The following is a 25805-nucleotide window of genomic DNA, read 5'->3' on the forward strand; positions in this document are numbered from 1 at the left end:
GGGAGATGATCTGGGTGCCAGGCCCGGAGTCGGCCGCCTGATGCCAGGCGGGCCGAGCCGGGGATGCTGGAACGAAGGGCGTTGCTATGGCAACGGGAGGCAGGGCCTGGGGGGGGGACCGGGCCCGGGCTGGGGCCGGGGGGGCCGGCGGTGGCTGTGGCTGGGCGATGGCTGAGCGCGGCCCGGCCTTCTGCGGCCTCTATGACACGTCCTCGCTGCTTCAATACTGCAACGGTGAGACCCCCCTCCTCACTTTTGACCCTGGGCCCGCCCAGGGCTGGACACATCTCCTCCTGCCCTAACCTCCTGCTTCCAAGTCCCCATCCCTGTCCCTTGCTGAAGATTCTCCTTCGTCTTCCAGCAGGACCCTCACCCCAGAGCAAGGTCCTTGATCCCCAAAATCCTGATCGCAGTCCCCCACCCGCTTTGACTCCCCCCTTCTCCAGAGGTGACTGGATGGAGACAAGGGGTCAGAACCTTCAGGAGCTTGGGGTTGAAGGGGTGAAGGCCTGGAGGTCTGAAACTCTGTCCTCCCTATCCCCTCTCAATCCTCTGGGACCTTCTCCCTTCTTGGCAGAGGGACAGACAGATTAGAGGGAGGGTGGGATTTGGTGTAGACTTGTGGACTGGGTGTGGGACTGGGGAGGACCACCAGAGGGCTTGCCCTCTACTATACCCCCCAAATTCTCAGGCCCCACCCCTCCCACCCCTTAAGACTCCCTTCTTCTCTCCAGACAAATTAGTATGATACTAGAAGGGCCATTGTGCGTGTCAGGCCCAGATGAGGGGAGGTGAAGGCAGAGGGGAGGGGAGATGGGAGAAGTGGGAAGTGGAGCATGGTCTCTGGGCAGAAGGACTGAGGTGGGGAATGGTCTGTAGGGTCAGAGGACTTGAGTCTTGGGGTGGAGGCCAGGCCAAGGCCTCAGAATGCCACTGGCCTCTCTGGGTGGAGGCTGTAGGACCAAGGTGAAAGCTCCTCTATTTCACTCAAAGGGCCCTGAGAAGGAACCCTTTTCCACTTTAGAGGCTCACTCCCCTGGACACACACCTCAGTGCCAGGGACCACTGAAATTGGCAGAGGACCAGGATGCTTGCTCATTTTTTCACTCTGTGCCCCTCTTTGAGGCAGGATGACAGGGTGCCTAAACCTGGGTGGAGTACCTACTCTGCTGCTGAAAAGGCATGTGTCCTTGTACAAGTAACTTCATCTCTTTGGACCTCTGTCCCTTTCCTCCTCCCCTTCTCCTAGAATAGGTATAATAGTAAACTACTAGAGTCGCTGGGAGCATTAGGTACCATAATAACAGTTAATTATATTCTGGATTTACTTAGCACATACCATGAGCTGGGAAACATGCTAAGTGTTTTGCATGAACAGTGCCTGCCACATGTAAGCCCACTTTAACAAATCTGTTTTTTGGTAGGTATTATTAATGTTAAGTAAGAGGGGGCTCCACACAACGAGGTGATTGGGCCCTCCTGCCCCTCACCTGTTTGCTGTGTGACCTTTGGCAAGTTTGCACACTGCTCCAACCTCTGTCCTTAGTTTTCCTCCTTTGCATATGTGATGCCAACAGGACCCTGAGATTCCCTCCTCTTGAGTTCCAAGTCCAGAGAACTATCTCCTTCCGACCTTGGGAAGCCCCTACCTTCCTCTTCAGGTCCAGGCACCGGACCAGACTGGCGCTGGGTGGGGGACAGGGCAGGCGAAGCCTGGCAGACTATTGGGCCGCTGGGGGAGGGCGGGGAGGGACTGAAGGCTGCACTGCGGAGCCCAGCGGTCGGGCGGAGAGGTATGGCTGAGGGATGGCAGGTGCGACGTACGCGTCCCGTCCCTGTTAATGCTACCACGTGACTGGGGCCAGGGCATCCTCGGTTGTTGCCAGCAATGAGTCTGGGTATGAGCGGTCTGGGAGGAAGGGTGAAGGGGGGCACCTCGGTCCTCCGCTTCTCCCATTTCGGGAAAATGTGTGTGGGGAGGGGCGATGGAAGAGTTATTTTGGCTGCACCCTTGGGCTGGAGAGGAGAGGGAGAGCCGAATCTGGGGCGTGGGGTACAGAAGCGAAATAAAGTAGGGGAACAGAGGAGAGATGCTCCGGCTGGAGAAGAGAGTTTGGGTGTCAGGTCCTCGTCCGCATCTCCCTTGTGTGGGTCTCCTGGGTTTGCGACGCGCTGCCTGCAACCCCCAAGTCTCCCGCCAGGGGCCGCAGAAACTCTGTCCTTGCCTCAGGCTCTGGGGTCGAACCCCCTCAGCGTGGAGAGAAAGGGAAGGGGACCACACAGGACCTTTCGGCTAGGAAAGTCAGAGGTGGAACGTTAGTAACCGCGATAAAATATTGTTATTCATCAGGGAATATTGGGGATCAATTCTAGAACGTTGGTGTCACTAGGAATAAGTTGATGTCATCCTTAAAATGTTGATATCACTCACAAATATTTAGCATCTTAGTCATAGAATCTTAAAACCAGAGTCGAGAGGCTCTAGATTCATAGACTCTTCAAGGTAAGAGAGGAAGGGACTTCCCTAAGGTCACACTCCAGGGCGCTGCGGCAGAAAGGAGTGTGGGGGTAAGGACTGAGAGCCATGGGGATTTCCTTACCCCTCCTCCGAGCCCTGTTGTTGGCCCATCTCCAAGCGTCTCAGGCCCAGGTTGCGGGAGAGGAAGGGGGCGTGGCTGGCCCCGCTCAGTCCGGGGAAGGCGGGAAGGACACTTCGGGCGTTGGAGTTCCTGAGTGGCCTCTGCAGCCAGTACTCCACTACCTTCCAGATGACAATTTATCGGGCACCAGCGGCATGGAGGTGGACGACCGCGTGTCGGCGCTGGAGCAGCGGCTGCAGCTGCAGGAAGACGAGCTGGCGGTCCTAAAGGCGGCGCTGGCTGACGCGCTGCGTCGCCTACGGGCATGCGAAGAGCAGGGCGCTGCACTGCGCGCGCGGGGAACCCCCAAGGGCCGCGCGCCTCCGCGCCTAGGCACCACAGCCTCGGGTATCTTTTCTAGACTGGAAGGGTGAGATAGAGAGGGGCCGGTGCTCGGACCTCACACTCACGGGCTTCTGTTTAACCTCATCCCTCTAGTGTGTCAGCTCTTGAAAGGCCTTCCCACCAGGACGCCCCTCAATGGCTCAGGACCCCAGCGGCGCGTGGGTGGCTATGCCACGTCGCCTTCCTCCCCCAAGAAGGAGGCGACCTCCGGACGCAGGTAAGGCCCGAAAGCCGGGATCCTCAGCCTCCTTTCTTAACCTTGTGGGAGACAGAGACAGTATATATGGAAAGGGATAGACTCATGTTCTCGAACTCCAGCAGTGGAAGGTGCGGGGAGATTCTCGTCTGCCTCCGGCACTCGCCCGCTGACCTCGCAGGTTCCCGCCCTAAATGTGTGCTCTCTCTTTGTAGTGCCCGCCGCTACTTGTCGCCGGAGCGCCTGGCCTCGGTGCGCCGCGAGGACCCCCGCAGCCGCACCACATCCTCTAGCAGCAATTGCAGTGCCAAAAAGGAAGGGTAAGAGTCCGAGGCGGGGCCATGTCACAGACAGTGGGGCCAGGACCCCAGATGGGCATCCAAGAGAATGGGGATTTATGGTAATGCCCCAGGCCATGATGTGATAACCTAAAGCGCTGTCATCTAGTTCAGAATGAGGAACCGTGCCGGAGGCTTGGAGGGACCAATCTTGACAGTGTGGTAGAAAGGGGAAGGCCTGGAAAGGCGGGGCCAACATTGAGGGGCGTGGTCAAAGCATTAAGGGGCTGGATTAGAACAGAGGGATGTGGCTGGTCTTGTCTCCTGGATGAGCTCTAGTAGAGGTCAGGGAGGAGCCAAGTTTGTGGGCGTGGCTATTAAGGTAAAGTAGAGTCCCCATTGAGTATCAGGGGTACTACCAGGGAAGAAGCATCAGAGAAATTTCTGCAGGGAATAGGAGAATCAGAGGGAGGGGCGTGATGGGAATTTGAGGGCGTGGCCAGAAGTGTTAGCCTGGTCAAATCAGAACCTGGGGTGGGGGTCACTGGGACTGCGACCAGGTGGGGGAATGTCAGATGCAAGGAGCTGGGCGGAGCGGAGCCTGGGTCACCGCCAGGAGGAAATGGGCGTGGCTTGAGGGTTGGGCAGGGCTATAGGCGGCACGGTCAAATCTCTGGAGGCGGAGCCAACCTGGAGTTCTGAAGGGACTCGACTCAGGGACAAGGTCACGTGAAAGCGGTGATTGTCAGAATTCCTGGCGGTACCAGTGGAGGGCCCCAGGGGAACAGTCAATTATCCAGAGAAGAGTCAACTCGGGCAGAATCTGGAGAGGTGTGTGTGATCAGAATGTTGGGCATGGTCAACTCCACGGAGGTAGGGCCATAATGCAGAGCTGAGCTAAACGGAGTAAAACCGTAAGGGCGGGGTCGTGATTCAATGGGCGTGGTCAGGGACTAGGGGCAGGACTAAGGCAGGGCCGCCATCCAAAACTAGACGTTTCAACCCCACTCAAATAATAGCAAACACGTACAGAGCGCTGTGCCAGGCCCTACTCCAGACATTTCACAGGAATTAATTAATTTAACTCTCGCAACCACGCCAGGAGGCAGGTACTCTTATTACCCCCGTTTTAAAAACGAGGAAACCGAGGCAGAAGTTGGGTAACTTGCCCACACTGTTAGGAAGTGGAAGAGCTGGGATTTGAACTCAGCCATACACGCCACTGAGTTCATGTTCTCAAGCCACACTCTCCTCCATCCCCTAAAAAGAGCCTGGTATCAGGACCCCACAGCCCGGGATCTGAAACCCTCTGTGACCCGCCCGCTCGCGGGGTCAACCGCGGGGGGCGGGTCAGGGCGCGGCGGCGCGGGCGCCTCCCAGGGCCGGAAGCGGCGGGACCGGTCCCGGCTCCACCCCCGGCCCCGAAGCTCCGCCAGCCGCCGCCATGAGTAGCTTTGGAGCTGGGTGAGACCCTCTTGCAGACCCCCTTCTCCCCGCGCTCAGGGTCCTGGATCTCAGGTCTCCTCCCTCGCCAGAGACCCAGGCCCACGAGCATCACCCCCTTCCGCCGGCGGAGGGAACGTGGAGACACACCCCTCTCCTTAAACGTTCACCGCTTCCCTTGCTGCTTGAAGTTCGGGGCGCTGTGGGAGTGGGGGTGGGGAGCGTTGGGAGAGCCGCTCTGGTTAGGAGGGTGGGGTCTCTGCTGACTCCCCTCTTCAAGGATCGCGTTCCTGCCACTTGGTGCTGTGTGATCTTTGGCGATCACTGCCTCTCTGGGCCTGTGTCTTAGGCTCTGCAAGATCAACCGAGCAAAGCACACGGCCTGCAGAGAGGCAGCGCTCCGCTCCTTACGCGGCCCCCCCTTACGCATCAGACCAACCGGGAGCGTTGGGGTGGGGGAAGAGTGGTTCCCCTTTTCTGACCTGCCTACTAATTAGGGTGCTTTTTTTTTTGTCCTGTCCTGACAGCAAAACCAAAGAAGTTATCTTCAGCGTGGGTAAGTGGGGAGAGGGTGAGGGGCTTGGTTGGGGGCTTGCTGGTGTGAGAGGGGGGAGGCTGGAGGTCAGGGGACCTGGCTGCTAGGCCTTTGCCTCTCTGGCCTCAGTTTCCCCTCCTACTTTTTTCTTTTTTAAAAGTAAAGCCTGAAGGGGAGAGGAAAAAGGGATGGGGGCTGGAGTCAGCACCTGACCTCTAGGGGTATTCTGACAGAGGAGGGCTCCGTGAAAATGTTCCTGAGGGGCCGCCCTGTGCTCATGCTCATCCCAGATGAGCTGGCGCCCACCTACAGCCTAGAGACACGCTCAGAGCTGCCTTCCCGCCGATTCAAGCTGGACTGGGTGTATCCTTTTGCTTTAATCTCTTCCTCCCCGCCCCCACCCCATCCCCCAGTAAGAGGGGACAAAAGCCCTTCTGGTGTGGGACTTCAGCAGGAGGGAGGTCTTTGTACTGAAGGTGGGATTTCCAGGCTTCTGTGGCTGGTGGGGTCAAGCTGACCCTGTAGTCAGGAGGGGGCAGAGGAAGGCAGGTTAGCTGAAATTCTCTTTTGTGATTCATTAAAGCAGCAAATATTTGCTGAGCGTCTTCAATATGTCAAATTCTCTTGTACTGGTGAGCTGGTTTATGGAGCTCACCTAAAGGGGGGGATGGGCAGATGATAACACAGAAACCAGTCATTAGATAAACAAGATAATTTCAGATAGTGATAAATGCTGGGAATACAGTAACCTAAGCTTATAGAAAGGGAATAACTAGGTTTCTCTGAGGAGGGGGCATTTGAGCTTCAAATTGAACAATTACGAGCCTGCATAGGAAGAACTGTAATATTCCAAATAGAGGCCTCAGCAGGTACAAGGGCTTGGTGTGGGCTTGGTGTGTTTGAGAAGCAGAAATTGGTAATGGTTAAGAACCCTGTCTTTGGAGACTGGCAGAAATGGGTTGAAACCCCAGCCTAGCCTCTGACTGGCTGTGTGACCCTGGACAAGTCACCTTGCCTCTGTGTCTCAGTTGTCTCCTGAAAAATGGGTTTCATGATCTCAGATTCATTGGGCTATGAAACAATGTGTAAAGGTACTGAGCTCATAATGTGTGTCCCATAAACAGGAATTGATAAAAATAATCATTATTGAGCACTTACATACTAGGCACTGTTCTAAGTTCTTTGATGTGTAAATATGTTGAATAATACCATCCTTCTCTTTTGTAGAATTAAGAATGCATTTTTACAGCCAGTGGCTTCCGAGAGTTCTCTGAGGCCTGGAGGATGGGAATTACTACTGCTACTTCCCAGAGAGGAAACTGAGGCCAAGAGGGAACTGAGCCCTGTCCTAGGGAGCCAGAGCAGATCTGAGTCAAGAACTCTGACTTTAGGCCCCAAGCTTTTTTCAAAAAGTCCATTGGGGCTTGGGATCCTTAATCCTAGGGACCCAGTCCCTGTGCTCTTCTCTTGGCTTTGGTTTCTGCTCTGGAGGAGGCAGGGATGGTGGAGCTCAGAGTCTCCTCAAGGCAGCTGGAAATATACATGGGAATCAAGGCATACCAAGCTGTCATACCAGGCCTGGCTTGATAAGCATCAGATGAGAGACAGCCGAGACAACAAAAGTTAGTGTGGCTCATTTCCCGTCTCAAAAATGACTGGAGGGTGGGGCAGTTTCTATGGAGTCAGGATACACATACTGAAATTCATTCAAATCTTTTCTAAACATTTTCTGGGGCCATAGACTGGGGACCCAGTATTCACCATGACAGTGTCTAACTGTCCTCTTGGGCTCTCAGTCCTTGGAGGACAGACTCCTTGGCAGTGACAACTTATAGTGGGCAGGGCTGGAATGGGGGAACCCAGAGTGGGCAGCTGCCCCAGCCTGGGGGTCAGGGAGGGCTTCTCAGAGGAGGAGTTACAGAACTGAACAAAACATCTCAGTCTCAGCTACCATGGAACTCAGTCTCATTGGGGAGTAGGGATAGTTTACCAATTAACCAGATAATTACTAAATGGGATAAGTTCAGTGGAGGAAATGAGCCTGAGGGCAGCTCTGAGGAGGTGAAAGCTAAGAAGAGTGGCAGGTAGAATGTACTAGGCAAAGGGAAAGTTAGTGCCAAGGCTTGGGTTGGCAGTTAATGATCTAGCATTGTGAAGAACTCCCAAATCAGACAGCAAGGGAGGGTAGGAACCCTGCTAAGGCTAGGGAGGTTCCAACCAGGCTAGTTCTGAACAAGGGAGCGTCAGCCATTCCTTCAGCAGGTACTGATTTCTTATGTCAGCTGTGTGTCAGGCCCTGATCTGGGCACAAGGGATACAACAGTGAACAAAATAGACAAAGATCCCTGTCCTCCTGGAGCAGAGACTAGTGGAGACAGATAAGTTAAACACATAGCATGTGGGATGCTGATGAGAGCACTGCAGAAATATGAGGGGGGAGGGGGATGAGGGCAGTGAGGGTGCATGAGTTTGCAGTTTCAAATAGCATGGGCAGGGAGGCCTCTCCCAGGAGCTGACAGTGGAGCAAAGATCTGAAGGAGGTGAGGAAGCCATGGAGGGAGAGGGGGAAGCATACTCAGGTGGAGGGAACAGCGAGTGCAAAGGTGAGAACATGGAAGAGCTGGGTAGGTATGAGGGGAATGAGGAATAAGGGCCCAGATCAGGCCAGGACTTGTGCCTGGGCTTTTGTAAAGATTTTCCCTTTTGCTATGAGTGAGGTGGGACCCATGGGAAGGTTCTGAGCAGAGGTGGATGTGAGCTTTGTGTTCATAAGTATTAACAACATCCCTCTGGGGGCAGGGGGATGGTCCAGAGCTTATATTAGTTTCCTGTGGCTGCTGTAACAAATAACAGGAAAATCTCTCACAGTTGTGGAGACCAGCAATCCCAAATCATGGTGTCAGCAGGGCCACGGTCCGTACTGAGGCTCTGGGGGAGAATTTGTTCCATGTCTGGCTCCCAGCTTTTGGTGGCTGTTGATAACCCCAAGAGTTCTTTGGCTTGTAGCTGCCTCACTCCAATCTCTGTCTTCACGTGGCTTTTTCCACCCCTGGGTCTATGTGTTACAAAGACACTGGTCATTGGATTTAGGGCCCATCCAGATGATCACATTTTGAGATTCTTAATTACATCTGTAAAGACTCCTTTTCCAAGTAAGTTCACATTCACAGATTCGGGAGTGGGTAATATTTTGGTGGACATAATTTGGGAGGGTTACCATCATTCAAGCCCCCACGGATATAAGAGTGGAAGCAAGAACCTAGCTCCGTTACCTTGTTGAGTCTGGTAGTCAGTACGAGCAATGACAAACAGGCTCCTTAACCGGCCTGGGCATCTCCAGCTATGGCTACCGTGGCCGAGACTGCCGCGCCAACCTTTACCTGCTGCCCACAGGGGAGATAGTGTACTTTGTGGCCTCCGTGGCCGTGCTGTACAGCATAGAGGAGCAGAGGCAGCGGCACTACCTGGGACACAATGATGACATCAAATGGTGAGGCCTGGGAGGGGGTGGGAAGAGAACTCCGGCTCTGTTGGGGCGGCAGAGTGGTGCCAGGCCTCCACTGGCCTGCAGGCTGAACTCCGGGGCGGAAAATATAGATTGGTTATATTTAAAATGTCAGTGAACCCACTCAATTGCCTGGATTTTTCACTTTTGAAAACTCAGAGCGGACACCCCAGACAATACTGCAGTGTGTTGGGCCTATTTGGTTGTGGGCCCCTTTAAATGGATGCCCTCTCCTGGCCATTTGTGGTAGAGGCCTGAGCCCTGTAGGCATTTGAGTTAGAGACCCCAGGCCTGAGTCTTGCTTCTGAGCTGGGGTACCCTTTGGGGGTATTGCTACTGAAAGACTAAAGAAATGTTTATTAACTAAACTCAGTCAACCAACTTGTGGAATGAATAAGCAGGCATTGTGGCTGTGGCCTGCTACGGGAAAGGTCTTGGGGACTGCTCCCTCCCACTGAGCCCTGTCCGTCTGTCTTCTCTCCCTTCAGCCTGGCGGTCCACCCTGATATGGTCACCATTGCCACTGGACAGGTGGCAGGTACCACTAAGGAGGGGAAGGTAACCGAGTGGGGGGGCAGGACAGGGAGATGGTTACAGGGTGGGGGTCCCACAGGCAGCTGGACCCCCAGGTAACAGGACTCTTTCTTTCCTGTAGCCACTGCCACCCCATGTGCGCATCTGGGACTCAGTTTCCCTCTCTACTTTACACGTGCTGGGCCTGGGGGTGTTTGACCGAGCTGTGTGCTGTGTGGGCTTTTCCAAATCGGTGAGTCCTGCACCGACCCTCACCTGCCCCTCACCTCCAAACTCAGGAGCCAGTGTTGCGTCTTCCCACCTGCCCCTTTGGGATAGAGGCCGTGCATTCACTGTGATGTCGCAAGTGTAGGCCATGCCTCCTGGCAGCACTTTAGGCTGGACGCCCATCTGTGTGGCCTCACAGATCTGCCCTGTTAGCCCTTTTGAAGGTTCCTGACTGCCCCAACATACTCCTCAGTGACGCCTTGTAGATCAGGTAATGCTTGTTGCATTATTTTTCACACCACCTTTCATTCTCCAAGGGTCTTTATCCCTTAGGTATTTTCAGCCCAGCGTCCAGGGTGGTGAGGCTCTGTGCTACTATCTTAGATGGGTGTTGGCAGGTCTGGGCAAGATAAGTACAGAAATTGAGAGTAAGCCTTTAGGAATTTATAGAGCAATTTGACATTCCCACAACATCCAAGTACGTGATTGCTGGGCTTTATTGTTTATTCTTTAATCATATTTTACATTTTAACCGTATTTTATCTAAGTGTTGGCCTACAATGGATTGGGGAATAAAAAACAGCCAGTCCTCCCACAGATAGTTTAAGAAGTCCCAGGATTAGAGCCTCACAAGTTTTCTGAGACCTAAGGAGACATCTTAGAACTTTCGGAGGAAAAAAACTTATTTTGTTGCCAAAGTGTATGTGTATGTGGGGAGCCCTGCAAAATCAAAATTAACCTGTGTTTCAAGGTATGAAAAAAACAGCATTTTACCACTTGATTAATTTCATATACATAAAAGTCATTCCACAGGAAAATGCAGATTAGAAGGTCTTGGGAAGAATTCCTGACCATGTGATGACTGCAGAGAAATTGTGGCTGAGGGAAAATTAGATTGATTTCTTAGGGAAGAGTCATTTCAAAAGGGAAATTATAAAAACCTTTTAAACGTGTGTATGGCTGCTGGATGGGGAATATGTATTTTAATGTTTCACGTGACGTGAGCCAGAGACTTTGAACATCTTAAAATAGGTCTGAGTGACAAATGCCCCAGCGATTGAAGTGTTGGGGGAGGTGGATCCTGACCCACCTTGCCCCTCTCCCCCTTCTCTCTCCTCCTCCTAGAACGGGGGCAACCTGCTCTGTGCAGTAGACGAATCCAACGATCACATGCTTTCCGTGTGGGACTGGGCCAAGGAGACCAAGGTGGTGGATAGCAAGGTGGGGTAACTGTCCTCATTTCTTCTCCTTGGGGTGTCCCATGGGACTGGTCAGATCTCAGTGGTCAGGAGTCTGGAATCAGATAAACTCACATTTAAATCCTGGCTTTGCTGTTTGCTGGCTGTGTGACTTTGGGCAAGAGGCTTGCCCTCTCTGAGTCTTGGTTGCATCATCTGTAAAATGGGGATAATGGTAGCATCTTCCTTGCAGGCTATGATGTTGGATAGGGGGTGGGTGGACCAGGCCCAACAGAGGGGTTGGTACAAGGTGGCTGACTGCTGATTCTGCAGTCCTGCAATGTCCAAGACAGACCTTGACTTGCATCCCTGGGCAGTGGCCTATTTTATAGATGAGGAACCTGAGGCACGGTATTGGGGAGAACTACTTGCACAAGGTCACATGCCCATTCCGGGGCTGGGAGCAGGAGACTGGGTTCTGGATCAGGGCCCACGATTTGGGGAAGGAGAAATGGTTGCGAGGCTGGACAGTAGCGTCCGACCTACATGAGTTGATTCTGGACACAGTGCTTACCTGGTTGTGTGGTGTTAGGCAAGAGTCTTCCCCTCAAAGTGTTTAGCACAGTGCTTGATACAGAGCAGGGCTGTCCAAGTGTCTTGCTGTTATGTTGGTAAGAACGGCAATAATGCATCACTGGCTGGCCCTGCCTCCTGTATTTAAGTTTGCCCAGATAGAAGATACAGGCAAGTTGGGTGTGAGTGCACAGCCCACACAGCTGTAGAGGGCAGTCCTACATGGGTGGGTGTGGTGGCCCTGGTGGCTTTAAGGACCTCATTCAGATCTCCCATTCCCCAAAGTGCTCCAACGAGGCCGTGCTGGTAGCCACCTTCCACCCCACAGACCCCACCGTGCTCATCACCTGTGGGAAATCCCACATCTACTTCTGGAGCTTGGAGGGCGGCAGCCTGAGCAAGCGGCAGGGCCTCTTTGAGGTGAGTGCCATGGGTACAGGGACGGCCTGGGCCTGAAAGAGGCAGGCAGGGATACCTAGGGCAGACAACAGGCTACTCCAAGGAGTCCCAAAGGCTGCAGATTACAAGCACACTGTGCCGTTGCCTGCCGGGGCCTCAGTTTCCTTACCCATACCATGGGGGTGATCTTCCTTAACTCTGAAGTTGCAAGGATTCAATAGGATAAGCCTCTGATATGGCTCTCCTGCCTTTGGTGAGAGTTGGGGCTTCATCCCAAAAAGGGAGGCCCTGAGAACACTAGGCACAAATGGCAAAGAAACGGATACTGAGACGAGATACTGAAAAGATACTGAGAAAAATGTGGGGCCAGGAGAGGGACCTACTTAAAGACAGACAGAAGATGGGGAGGGAGGGAGGGAGGGAGAGGGGAGAAATAAGGCAGAGAGAGGGGAATCCTAGGGGAAGAGAGCAGGGGAAACCAGGGACAGAGGGGACAGAAATCAGGGAGGAGAGAGGAGGCAGGAACTGGGTCCAGGGATGGGAAAGGGAGAGAGTATAGTCAGAAACTACACGACGTGAGCACTCATTGGGGCAGGCTGGAGATGGGGACGCTTCATGCAGGGCCTCCCAAGAGCATGGAGGAGGTCCCCTGGACCATGGTCCTGGATGATGGGCAAGCGCGGGGAGACCACCTGGCTTTGGCGAACTTCTGACACCTTCCCCTTCTGCCCCACCTTAGAAACACGAGAAACCGAAGTATGTGCTGTGTGTGACCTTTTTGGAAGGTGGCGATGTGGTCACCGGGGACTCTGGGGGGAACCTCTATGTCTGGGGCAAAGGTCAGTGTCACCCCACCTATTTGGTCCCTTATCTGGTCCTTCCTAAGCACCTTCGGCTGTGTCTCCCTTTCTCTGACCCTGCTTGTGTGCAGTGTATGATAAAGCAGGCTAAATCCTTACTTGTTCAATTCCAACACCCCCATCAAGGCTCAGCTCCAATATCTTGCCTCCGCGAAATCTTTACTTATTTCCCACACTTGTCCTCTGCAAATCCCATGTTAGGGATCAAATCTGAGCTATAAATGAATGGGTTAACCCAGTTGTGGGTGGGTGGGTAGGTGGATGGATGGAGAGGTAGTTTGTCGCAGATAAATTAATAAGGGAATGAAAAAATGGAAGGATTTTCTTAGTCAATGAATGAATGAGTAATGAATGTGCTGTGCTACTTAATGGTAGATGATTGGGTGAATGAACAACTGCAAAACACGAACGGTTGTCCCCATAATGGTTGACTGTGTTAATGAATAGGTCTTTTCCCAGGCAGTGGGTCTATACATTGATGAGTGAATGAATGAATGAATGAATGATTATCTCAGCCAATGGATTAATGTATTAGGAAGAATGGATTGTTCCAGAAAGTAGATTGATTACTGAATTAATAAATGAATTGGTTGTCCTAGGCGGTGGATGGATGAATAAATGGTGGTCCCAACCAATGGCTTACTGGGTTGTTCCAGCCTTTGGGTGAATTGTGAATGGATGGCATGAACGAGTGAATTTTTGGCCTGGGTACTTTTGCTTTCACATACACTATGTTCCTTATTCAAGGTTGCACTGAATGTATTCCCATTTCACAGATGAAAAACAATAGGCTCAGAGAAGGGCAATGACCCAGCAAGTGGCTGAGCTGGGCAGTCAGGGCACTTGGTCTTTAAGGCCCCTGCCCTTTTCAGGCCATCTGCCCCACTGCTCATGGGTATATGGGAGACAGGCCGGAACCAGGTGTCACTCTGTGACCTCAGGTAAAGGCTTTCCCTCTTGGGGCCTCAGATTTCTGCCTGTAAACTGAGGGGGAGGCAGGGATTATCTCTAAGTGCCAGTTCTCCTGACCTAGGGGAGCTTGGTTCCCTGTTGGGCTACCCCAGGCGGGGGGAATGGGAGGGAAATGCGTTGGGGAGTTGAACAGGCTTGGATTCAGGTCTCAGCAGTGCTGTGTGCTGTCTGGGTAGCCATTGGGAGAGTCACGTCCCTTCTGAGACTCAGTTGCCCCATCTGTAATTAGGGTATAATATCACTACCTCCCTTACAGGGTTGTTCAGAGCTTATCTTGAGATTAGACAGCTGAGAATAAGCTCTGAGTAATTGGCAGTGTGTCTTTTCCAGCAGACTATAAGCTCTCTGAGGCCAGGGACTGACTGATTCGTTTCCATATCCCCAATTTTACCACTGGGTCCAGCCTGTGGGGCTTTGGGGTGTCGGATGGGTGGAAGGATAGGTGGGAAAAATGATGTATTACATGTGGCACCATATCTGCATCTTCAAGGATGGGAATTGAAGAGGGTTCCTTCCTCCTCTCCTCTGCGTCCCTGCCTCTCCCTAGTCTTACAGCCGCCCGTCTTGCCGTTTCCAGTTCTGTTTGTTCTCAGAACCAAATATAAACCTGACCTTGTCCTTCCCCCACCAAACCCTCCCATTACTCCCCTGTTCCCTCAGGACAAGGTCCATCTTCCTCGCTGAGACCTCGAAGACCCTGCCTGGTCTGGCCCTGCCTTCTCTTGCCCCTTGTATGTTACACTCAGTCACACCAGATTTCTTTTAGTTCCCTAAATAGTCCCTGCTCTGTCCTACTCTCTGCCCTTTGCACGTGTTGTTCCTTCTGCCTGGCATATTTTTCCACCCTCTTGTCCTAGCCAACTCCTACTCAACCTTCAGATCCTTGCTCAGCCAGCCCCTCCAGGAAGCTCTCCCTGACCTACCAGGCTGGCTATCCTCTATGGGACCCCTACAGTCTGGGTTTCCACTTCCCAGCCTTGGGTTGTCACTGACTGGTAGTAAGTCTGTCTCTGAAATTGGACCACGAGCCCTGTGAGGGTAACATCTGAGGTTGTCTTGGTGACCACTGTGTACCCAGTATCCCCCAGCATGAGGCTGTGCCCAGTGTAAACGTTAGCTAAATAACTATTGATTTGAATGGGTGAATAAATGAATGAGAATGGATGGGTAGATTGACAGATGAGTGGATAGATGAATGAATGGATAGATGGATGGGAAAACAGATGGACATGTGTGGATGTTTGGACAGAAGGATGGATATATTGACTGGTGAATCAATCAATGGGTACTTGAATGAAAGAGAGGGTGAATGACTAGATGATAGGTGGATTGATGGATGGATAAATGAATGGGTGGGTGGGTGGATGGATAGATGGATCAGTACATCGATGGGTTGGATCAAGGGTGTCCAAACTGCGGCCCGCAATCCATTTTTTATTGGCCCGCAGCAAATTCCAAAAATATACTTAGTTTACTTAAATAAACCAGGTGAGGCAATACGTACTTCACCTTGAGTGAGTGGCCCGGCTGTTTGTGTAGTTTACCACATATGGCCCTTGTTGAAAACCGTTAAAAAAGTTTGGACACCCCTGGGTTGGATGAATGGCTGAACGAATGGCTGAGTGAGTGGATAGATGGATGGACAAACCAGTAGACAGGTGAATGGATCAAAGGGTGAATGGATGGATGGATAGATATTAGTTCAGATGGTTTACTGAACAGGGTATTTGAACAGATGAGTGTGGGGGTGGGAGGGTTGATAGAAGGAAAGGTGGGTAAATGGCGAGATGTAGGATTGAGAGTTCAAGCTGCTTTCAGGGGTCAGTACAAGGGAAACCTCCCCATGCTGACCCCTGGCCCTGACCACCCCACAGGTGGGAACCGCATCACTCAGGCGGTGCCTGGTGCCCATGATGGTGGTGTGTTTGGGCTCTGCGCCCTGCGGGACGGGACGCTGGTGTCCGGAGGGGGCCGTGATCGGCGGGTGGTCCTCTGGGGTTCCGACTACAGCAAGCTGCAGGAGGTGGAGGTGAGGATCCTATGAAGTAAGGAGACCTCCCCTCACCCCACCAGGGCTCCTAATACTAGACCCTCCTCTCCCCAGCCTGTCACTCCCAGCCCCACCCATGTCTGTCCTACACTCATCTGTCTGCCTTCTCCTCTCTTGCCTGCCCAGGTGCCCGAGGATTTTGGCCCTGTGCGCACCGTGGCGGAGGGCCGGGGAGACACACTGTATGTGGGGACCACCCGCAACTCCATCCTGCAGGGCTCTGTGCACACGGGCTTCTCGCTGCTCATCCAGGTGAGCTCTCTCTTCTGTGCCTACCCGCCTCCCTCCCCTACGATCTCTCTTCTCTTCCGTGCACCATTCATCTCTCCTATCTTCCCATTCTGGTTTTTCCTCACCTCCCTGCCCCATCCATTTTCTTCTGGCCTGACCAATACAACTTACCTTCCCTTTACCTGCTCCCGGACCTAGGACTCCTCCCAGAACTCCCCATGATCCAGCAACCAATTAGGGTAACTGCTAGCACAGCAGAGGGTCCCCAGGATCCTCCAACTGTGCTGCCCTCAGCTCTTCTGATCAGGGCGGTGTCCTTTTCTGTCGGTAAGTGCCCTGACATGTTGTCACCCAGGCTGCACATAACGTGGTGCACACACCTCCCAGGTCCAGGTCTGCAGCTCCAGGGATCTAAGAAGGCCCTCTGGCGTCCTTCTGTTTTTCTTCTTGCTGCTCAAATACCCACAATTCCCTCCTGATGTGTCAAAACCCTACCCCCACACACTTAAAAATCCCAGCTCCTGAGAGATGGTATAGTATGCTGATTAGGAACATGCATTCTAGATTGTGACTGCCTGGGTTCTAATCACAGCCCTGTCACTCATAAGCTGTGTGGTATGAGGCAAGTGAGTAACCTCTCTGTGCCTTTATGAAAGGAGGATAAGAGAGCTGACGTCATGGGGTTTTGTGGATTCCATGAGTCAGTTCATATACAGCATTTTGGATGTTGCCTGGCATAGAGTAAGTGCTGAGAGTCATAGCCAAAATTACTCCTTGTTCAGTGGTCTCCCTTCCTTCACCCCCTCCATGCATTTTCCCTCTGACAGGAGAGCTGAAATCATGGTGCTGCATTTACATCCCCCCTCTGGCTTTATTTTCCGTAGGAAGGAGATGAAGAAAAACAAGGGCTAGAGGGATTTTCTAGGTATCCCCAGAAGGGACGTTGGAGACCGTTAATAATATTATCAATATCCTATATTATTAATATATATTAATTATTGTTAGATTTATTATCATTATATTGATACTGATTATTATAATTACATTGATTATCAATGTTAATGATTTATGACTAAATATATTAATATGTGTTATTGATAATAATGGCCACTTCCATTTTGTAAGCACTTTGTACTAGCCTTCTACACTTTCCATCCACAATTTGAGTGAACACAACAACATTATGAAGCATGTACAATGATTAGCCCCATTTTACAGAATCTCAAACTGAGGCTTCACGAGAAGTCACCTGCCTAGGTGACTGCCACAGTCAGTAACAGAAAGCTGAAGGCAGATCCACTGGACTGCGTGTATTCCATGGGATCCCACAGCCTTCTGGGTACTGTCTGACTCCCAAAGTCAAGCTCTTACCCATCATGCTCTCTTGCCTCCCACTGCAAACTAAAAAGCAAAGTTGGGGGTGAGGGTGGGGCATTTGCCTCAAGCCACACACTGGCAGGGGTCTGTTCGATCGCAGCCTCCTTAAGAAACACAGTGGAAAGGGTCTTCCCTGGGTCACTTGTGGGCAGGTGTGTTGCTGGGGCTACTCCAGAACTTCTTTTTGGCATCAGACTTGAGGGGACAGGGTCAGGACTTATAGTCTTCCCTTTCTGCCAGGGCCATGTGGAAGAGCTGTGGGGCCTAGCCACGCACCCCAGCCGGGCACAGTTTGTGACCTGTGGGCAAGATAAGCTGGTGCATCTGTGGAGTGCAGAGTCCCACCAGCCCCTGTGGAGCAGGATCATTGAGGTAAGGGAACTGGAGAGGTGACGTAGTGTTCTAACCGAACCACTTGTCTCGATGTGTCGGGGCTCAGTGCATCAGCTAGAACCCGCACCTGGTCTTTTTAAGCAGAAAGGGATTTAGGTGCTTCCATATTCACTTGGAAGGACTAGAAGGGAGAATGCCCAGAACAAAAGCACAGAACCGACCCTCCAGGGGAGCTGCTGCCTTTGTCAGAATCAGGAGGGTGGGGAGTCAGGAACTGCTGAGTTCAAGAAAATGCCATTGTCATTGTAGCTGCAATTCAGGAACCAGGAAGCTGTGGTCCCTGCAAGTGTTGGCTCTAGAACTACACTGTTTAATATATGTGGTTACTCAAACTTAACTTTAAAATGTAAACAGAATTAAAAATTCAGTTCCTTGGCTGTACTGGCTACATTTCAAACATGGCTAATGGCCACCATATTTCAAAGTGCTAAGAGAGAACATTGCCATCATTGCAGAAGGTTCTACTGGACTGTGTTGCTCTAGAGCAGGGGTGTCCAAACTTTTTTCAACATTTTTCACCAAGGGCCATATGCGGTAAAATACACAAACAGCTGGGCCACTCACTCGAGGTGAAGTACGTATTGCCTCACCTGGTTTATTTAAGTAAACTAAATATATTTTTGGAATTTGCTGCGGGCCAATTAACAATTGATCGCGGGCCGCTGTTGGTCCTGCGGGGCCACAGTTTGGACACCCCTGCTCTAGAGTGACCGACTGGTGGCTGCATTTGCACTGACCAAAAACATACTCTGTGCCCTTGCTTTTCAAGGTTAGTGACTGATCACTAGCATAGCAAATGCCATTGTTTTCACCATCCAACTAGGTAAAGGAAGTGGCAGAAGCAGGGCCTCCGCCTTCTGCCTTCTAGAACCCACCCAATTTCAACTTCTTGTCAATCCCAAATCACAGCGGAATCATAGTTGCAAGGGATTCTGGGCAGTGTAGTTTTTAAGCTCTCCTGCCTATGCAGTATGGGACACTATAAAGTTAGTCCCTCATAACCCCCATACCACCCGTCCCGTTGAGGCTTTGCTTCAGGAATCCAGGATTACCTTTGTTCCTGGAACCCTTGATGACCTTTGAATTTCTATGAATCAGGGATGGTGTGCCCTAGAAATTGTTAGGGCATATATAGTAATCCTCATCCTGACTGCCTAATTTAACAGCTACTGTATGCTAGGCCCTGTGCTCAAAGCACAGCAGTTCTCCAGTTTGCCAGGGCATCAGAATCACCTGGGAGTTGTTTTTGTTTTTCAGGGTGTCTTTTAAAAATATTTTATTCTTTTTTTTTTTTTCCCCTTCTTCCACCTCCCCACCCCACTCCGGTTCAAGCCGTTGTTTCTCAGTCTAGTTGTGTAGGACACAGCTCCCTGGCCCATGCTGGTATTATGAGCCTTGCGCTCTCCCATGGCTGAGGCAGTCGGTCAGCGGTCGGTCGCTCATGATGGCTGCTGGTCACCAGCCACTCACACTGGCCACCGGCAGCTCATGGCAGCACATGGTAGCCCATGGTAGCACACGCTGGCTGCCAGCCACTCAAACTGGCTTCTGGCCACTCCTGGCAGGGCGTTAGGAGCACAGCGCCAACCACTTGAGCCACTGGGCCCACCCTCCTGGGAGTTGTTAAAAACACAGAATCCTGAGTCCTGTCCACAGAGAGTCTTGATTCAGGACGTCTGAGTTTGGGACCAGAAATGTACAATTTGTAACGAACTCCCTCAGGTTATTCTGATGCAGGTGGTCTGTTGACCACGCCCGGAGAAACTGGCTTAGCATTTCATGCACACCATGTTTTTAACTCCTCTCCCTGACCTTCACGACAAGGAAGTAGGGATGACGGATCCCCGCTCAGAAAGATAAAATCACTTGTCCATTATCACAGTGAAATTATAATCATAGCTGACCTTTACTGAGTGCTTCCTGTGGGCCATCTTATTTACCAGCTTACCATTCTAAGGACTTTACACCTTGCTTATAATAATCCTGGAAAATGTGTATTGATCTCCATTTGTCAGATGAAACAACCAAGGCTATGACAGAGAAAGTTATTTGATGTCATATAAGTAGAAGTGTCACAGCCACATTTTGTACACAAGTCTGATTCCATCGTACTCTATTGCCTGCGAACCAACCAAATGCCCTCCCAAAGTTTAAAAATGATAATACCCAATGCTGGGTGTTAGATAAGATGTGGGGAAACAGGCATTCAGATTCGCCTGGTGATAAGTTGATAGACTTTATAGATATCCTTTGTCTCACTCTAGAAAAAACACCTAAGGAAATCATCTTGGATGAATCAAGCTGTGGGTATTTAAAATAGGAGTTAAAAAGGATCCAGAATCCACAATGACAGGAGGGATGTTTTCTGTTCCAGCTGGCTTATTAAAGGAAAGGGGAATGGTTTCCAGAGTGCCTGGGGCAATGGGTTCCTGGAGGGCAGCAGAGGAAGGTGAGAGCCTTCATTCCAGGCTGAGAGTTGGCTCTGAGGCAGGGGTATGGCCAGAAGGACAGGGGACCCCAGCCTTGAGCCACATCTCTTCTCTCTCCACAGGACCCTGCCCGCTCTGCTGGCTTCCATCCCAGTGGCTCTGTCCTGGCTGTGGGCACAGTGACTGGCAGGTAAAGCTGAAGTGGGCATTTGGGGAGGTCTTCTCTGCTCCCCCCCCTCCCAAACTGTCCCTTGACACCGCCCTCCCCTACTCCCCCAGGCTTTGCTCCCCCCCTCCCAAACTGTCCCTTGACACCCCCTTCCCTACTCGCCCAGAGCCTGCAGAGAACATTATTAGGTACCAACTGTTTGCCAAGACTTGATCTCCCAACGTTCCTTGGGAGTGAGCTTCTCTCCAAATCTATTCTGGAGTCCCTTCCTCAGGTCTCACAGATTGCCCTCCTCCTCCCAGATCAGCTCACCCCTCTTCTTCTGTCCTCCCCCATGCCTTCTCCTTAAAGATGGCTGTTGCTGGACACAGAGACCCATGACCTGGTGGCTATCCATACAGATGGCAATGAACAGATCTCAGTGGTCAGCTTCTCCCCAGGTAAGGGGTGGGCCTGGGACCTTGGAGAGGCAAGGCCTGGGAACTGAGACTCAGTTACTGGCAGGGGGATGGGGTGGAACCTGTGTGTCCAGGCCTGGGGGGCGGGTCTAGGACTGAAAAGGGGATGGAGTTTGGGACTACTGAGGAGTCTGGGATAGTGGGGGGCTGAATCTGAGAGAGGAAGGGGTGGAGCCTGGGTGCCTCCTCATAGCCCCCCTCCCCCTCCCCCAGACGGGGCGTACCTGGCCGTGGGCTCCCACGACAACTTGGTGTACGTGTACACGGTGGACCAAGGCGGCCGCAAGGTCAGCCGCCTGGGCAAGTGCTCGGTGAGTGGGCAGTGACCCCCAGCCCGCGCCGCCACTCCATCCAGGGGGTGCAAAATTAACCAGTTTTCTACCTTAAGGGAGCACAGCTTCAACGCTCAACTGACTGCCCTGATCACGTGAAGAAGGCTTAAGCCCCGCCCACACACTTACCCTCTCTTGTGTTCTAAGCCCACCCCTCATGTAGCCCCACCCCCTCGTGTAGCCCTGCCCATCATGTTCTAAGCACACCTTCTGTGTAGCCCAGTCCCTTGCATTTAAAGCCCAATCCTCTGTGTCTAGCTCTGCCCACATGTTCTAAGCTTCCGTTGTGTTCTAAGCCTTTTGTCTGGCCCCCCATCACAGTCTGGCCCCGCCCATGGTAGTCTGGCCCTGCCCCCACGCTCTAAAGGCCTGTGTATCCTTTTAGCCCCTTGTGTTCTCACCGAACCTCCGTATTTTGCCATCCATTCTTTCTGGTCTAATCCTGCCCCTTCCAGCTCTAATTCCATCCCTTCCCTCACTGTAGGGCCATTCCAGTTTCATCACCCACCTGGATTGGGCCCAGGACAGCAGCTGCTTTGTCACCAACTCCGGGGACTATGAGATTTTGTACTGTGAGTTCTCCAAGACCCAAAGGCATTCCTCCTTCGGTTTCCTTATTTGCATAGACTTCCCTGAGTTCTGGGAGGGGAGGCAGGGGCTTCTTCAGGTATCTCTCCTGTGACTATTGTATTTAAAGGCTGTTCTGATTGGTTGGTTTCCTGGCTTGATTACCTCCCTGGTGGACCCCATTTTTCACCAGTCCTTCCCCTTTCTGATTGGATGGGTGGGGTGCAGGTTTCTAAGCAGATGCCCCTGCTCACGTTTTGGGGGGTCAGGACCTAGGGTCTAGCCCTCTAAGCCAGTCGGGAGAGGTAGAATAAGTCCTGGGACCCTAGCCTCCTGTCTTGGACATCAGTGTCCATGGTGTGTGAAATGGATGGGTTAAGTAAGTAGTTATTTCCACTCTGAACCCCTCCCCCCATTTTCTGCCCCAGGGGACCCAGCTACCTGTAAGCAGATCACCAGTGCAGATGCTGTTAGGAACATGGAATGGGCCACAGCTACTTGTGTCCTGGGATTTGGGGTGTTCGGTAAGTTCTGGAATGGGGAAGTCCCACTAAAGACAGAAATTCCAAGGAATATCCCCGTCTGGTTGTTTTCACAGTCTCTTTCTATTGGTTACCTCCAGAGTGGGAAACTCACTTCTTGAGTACACCTGTGGGCAGTATTTGTGTAAGAGGAAAGGGTAGGGTGAGACGACCATTGATATTCCTTGGAGATGTAATGAAATGAGGCCAAATGGGTGGTGGCACCTGGTCCAGAAAGATTCACACTGCAGGTGCCCTAGTCACCCCTTCATTCAGGCATTAATGTAGTTAACATGTAATTCCTGAGCATCTCTGTGCCCAACCCTGGGCTGGTCAGTGCTGGGGCACAGTGGTGACCACGACAGTCCCAGCCCTGCCATCATGGGGCTGATAGTCCAGTGGGGGAGACAGACTTATCCCTGGACAACTTGGAGTAGGTCAGGCAGGGACAAGGAAGCCCAGAGGGGGCATTTTGCCCCAGCCAGGGAGGGAGTCAGGGAGGGCTTCCTGGAAGAAGGGACATCCAGGCTGGTCCTGGAGGATGAGGAGTTAGATTCCAGGGCAGTGAAGAAGGAAAGCTGTCTCTAGGTAAATGGAATAATAGCATGTACAGAAACCCAGAGGTGACATAGAGCTTGGCATTTGGAGAAATTTAAGAAGGCAGGGTGGCTAAATCATTGCAGAGTTCAAGGGGGACTCTGGTGAGGACAAGGCTAGAGCAGTATGTGTGAGGGCTACGCAGAGTTTAGGGGTCATGGTGAGAAGCTGGGGCTTTCTCCTGAGGCCACCAGGGAACCTTGAAGGGTTTTGAGTAGTGTGGGGGACAGGATCAGATACACATTTCCAAAGGGTTCTGACTCCCACCCCTGGCTAGAGACAGTCTGGGTGAGATGAAGATAGGGAGGCTGGGATGGGGCCTGTTCCTCTTGGAGAGTCCATGGCTCCCGCTGATATCCTTCCACCGCCACACCCACAGGGATCTGGTCTGAGGGAGCAGATGGTACTGACATCAACGCCGTGGCTCGCTCCCATGATGGCAAGTTGCTGGCTTCAGCTGATGACTTTGGCAAAGTCCACCTATTTAGTTACCCTTGCTGTCAGCCTCGAGTGAGTCCCTCTGGGGGGCTGGCAGGGTGGAGGTAACAAGCAGCCATCGGGGCAAGATTGAGGCAGCCTTGGTCCTCTCCGGGCCTCAGTTTACTCACCTGTACAAGGAGGGCAGTGGGCTTAATCTCAAGGGCCTTTCTTAATCTGAAGGTTGATGAATTTCAGTCTGTAGTGCTAAACCTCTGAGCATCTGCAAGTCTGAGCGTTTTGATTCTTTTATCTTCATTAACTCAATAAATATTTATTGAGCACCTGCTGTGTGCCTGGGCACAGAATACAGCAGTAAACAAGTTAGGTCACTGCCCTCACCAAGTTGACATTCTAAGTGGCACGATGGTTCCAAGTAACTACAAGTGTAAGGTTATTTTTGATCTACAGCATCTGTGCTCTACAACATCTGCAACATCTGCAGTTTTCGAACAAGGGACACAAACTCCAAGGCCACAGGGTCAGACAGGCAGTGAGAATAATTGAATGAGGCTGGGCAGCAGCTACTCCTTACACCCCATTACACCTCACTACTGGGGGGCTGCTGGTTCAGTGCATTCTGATCTTCTGAGGTTTTGACAGAAGCTGGAAATCAGGATTTTAAAGTGAGCTTCCATGATTTATTTATTTATTTATTTATTTATTTATTTATTTATTTATTATTTTTATTTGAGTGTGTTTTTCCAGGACCCGTCAGCTCCAAGTTAAGTAGTTGTTTCAATCTAGTTGTGGAGGGCGCAGCTCACAGTGGCCCATGAGGGGATCGAACCGATAACCTTGTTAACAGCACCACGCTCTATCCAACTGAGCTAATCGGCTGCCTCACTTCCTTGATTTTCAAATGTCAGCGACTATCTTTCTAAAAACACTGAGAGTATATTCAACATATCCACAGGCCACTAACAGATAACCTGGGTCTAAGATAAAACTGGATGTTAATTTTCCCATTCTCTGGTTCTAACAGAGACGAAATTTGTTTTAATATTTTATTATGAAATTTGCATACATAAAAGCAGATAAGATAGTGCGGTGATCCCTCCTGTACTTATTACCCATGTTCAACTATTACCAGATTTGGCATACTTGGATCTTCTCTTTTTCTCTTCTGTTCTTTTTTTTCCTGAAGTTTTTAAAAAACAACCCAATATATGACTTTTTAGCTCTCCAGATTAGCATTCATATCTCAAAAATAAAGATAATTCTTACATATCTACAAATCCATGTTCATACCTACTAATTAACATTATTTTTAAATATGATCTAATACCCAATCTGTATTCAAATTTCCCTGATTGTCTCCAAAAATGGCCTTCTACACACACTTTGGTTTGTTTGAATCGAGGTCCAAACATTGCATGCGCTTAGGTCTTGTATCTGGTTGTACAGAACAGCCTTCCCCACATGCACACTCTTTTTTGTTTTTTTTTAATACCATTGAATTGTTGAAGAAATCAGATCATTTGCCCTGTTGGTTCTTAAAGGGGGATTTATTAAGCAGAGGAGAAGGGGGTCAGGTTGGGAAGACATGGAGTGACATTGCCCCCTCTGACCTTTCACTTCCTTCTTTCCCTACCACAGGCTCTCAGCCACAAATACGGTGGACACAGCAGCCATGTGACAAATGTGGCCTTCTTGTGGGATGACAGTATGGCCCTGACCACAGGGGGCAAGGACACCAGCATACTGCAGTGGAGGGTGGTCTGATATGGGGGCCCCAGGGACATGGGGCCAGGGTAGAGTTAGATGGGAGGGCTGGAATTCTATTTTCGGGAGATGTCTATTGCCGAGTAGAGTAATATATACCCAGAGTATGTCTATAGAAGAGAGGGTTATGGGGGTGGGAGGGTAGACTGACAGACAGAAGTCTCTATTTATCGGGGTGGGAAGAGGGGTCACATTGCCTTGGGGAAGCCATTAGGGTGTTTGGTTTGGGGTGTTTTTTAAGTTTATTCTTTTATATCATCCAGAAATAAAGACATGTGCACTGAGGTGGAGTGTCAGGGTCTGCATATGTGGTGTGTTCATAGATTATGTCTATAGGTGTGTGCCTATGGGTGTGTGTGTATATATTACAGTGTTTGTGAGGAGGGACCATTATTATGGTCCTTATTGGATGTAAGTGATAGAAATGAACCTTGCTCTAGGACAAAAGAGAACTCAGTTGGCCCACAAATCAAACAAGGAAGGGCAGATGTGCCTCTGGGCTTCAGGGCCATTGAACCAAGGATTTGAGGGCCACCAGGACACTCAGGCCATACCTTTTGTGACCTGCAAGTCAGCATTTTTCTCAAACCAGCATTCTCCACAGCACAGAAACATGGCACCCAGCAGCTGCAAAGGTCACATCAACCAGCCTTGGGCTCCAAGTCCAAAAATCCCAGGGAAGGATTCTGATTGGCCCATCTGCATATCAGTTAACTTGACCAGCCAGTTGGTCTACTATGATTGGGTGAAGTACCAGTCCTGGACCAATGATTGTGGCCAGGGAGGTGGGATTGTGCAAAAACTCAGAAGCCTCC

The 25805-nt window shown here is 51.3% G+C and overlaps 1 protein-coding gene across 3 annotated transcripts; it reads left to right on the plus strand.

The window, feature by feature from the left end:
* On the plus strand, positions 1-25275 carry EML2 (EMAP like 2). 3 transcript variants are annotated; one of them, XM_019754901.3, is made up of 22 exons: positions 1-234; positions 2769-2987; positions 3078-3201; positions 3396-3500; positions 5429-5457; positions 5670-5799; positions 8777-8926; positions 9430-9499; positions 9597-9707; positions 10808-10903; positions 11719-11853; positions 12572-12671; positions 15539-15693; positions 15841-15966; positions 17563-17694; positions 20267-20334; positions 20665-20753; positions 20985-21082; positions 21588-21675; positions 22099-22194; positions 23168-23298; positions 24865-25275. In XM_019754901.3, the coding sequence occupies exons 1-22, from the start codon at positions 87-89 to the stop codon at positions 24988-24990; spliced, it is 2526 nt and encodes an 841-aa protein (XP_019610460.3). In that variant the 5' UTR covers positions 1-86; the 3' UTR covers positions 24991-25275. The 3 variants fall into 3 exon arrangements, with proteins under 3 accessions (XP_019610460.3, XP_088656221.1, XP_088656222.1); XM_088800095.1 differs by lacking the exon at positions 1-234 and adding an exon at positions 1874-1898 and having other exon boundaries at positions 24865-25122; XM_088800096.1 differs by lacking the exons at positions 1-234; positions 2769-2987; positions 3078-3201; positions 3396-3500 and adding an exon at positions 4811-4922.
* The last annotated feature ends 530 nt before the right edge of the window (positions 25276-25805 follow it).

The sequence above is a fragment of the Rhinolophus sinicus genome, chromosome 8 (genome assembly GCF_057876585.1).
Source record: "Rhinolophus sinicus isolate RSI-liver-muscle chromosome 8, RSI-T2T, whole genome shotgun sequence".
NCBI classification, from domain to species: domain Eukaryota; kingdom Metazoa; phylum Chordata; class Mammalia; order Chiroptera; family Rhinolophidae; genus Rhinolophus; species Rhinolophus sinicus.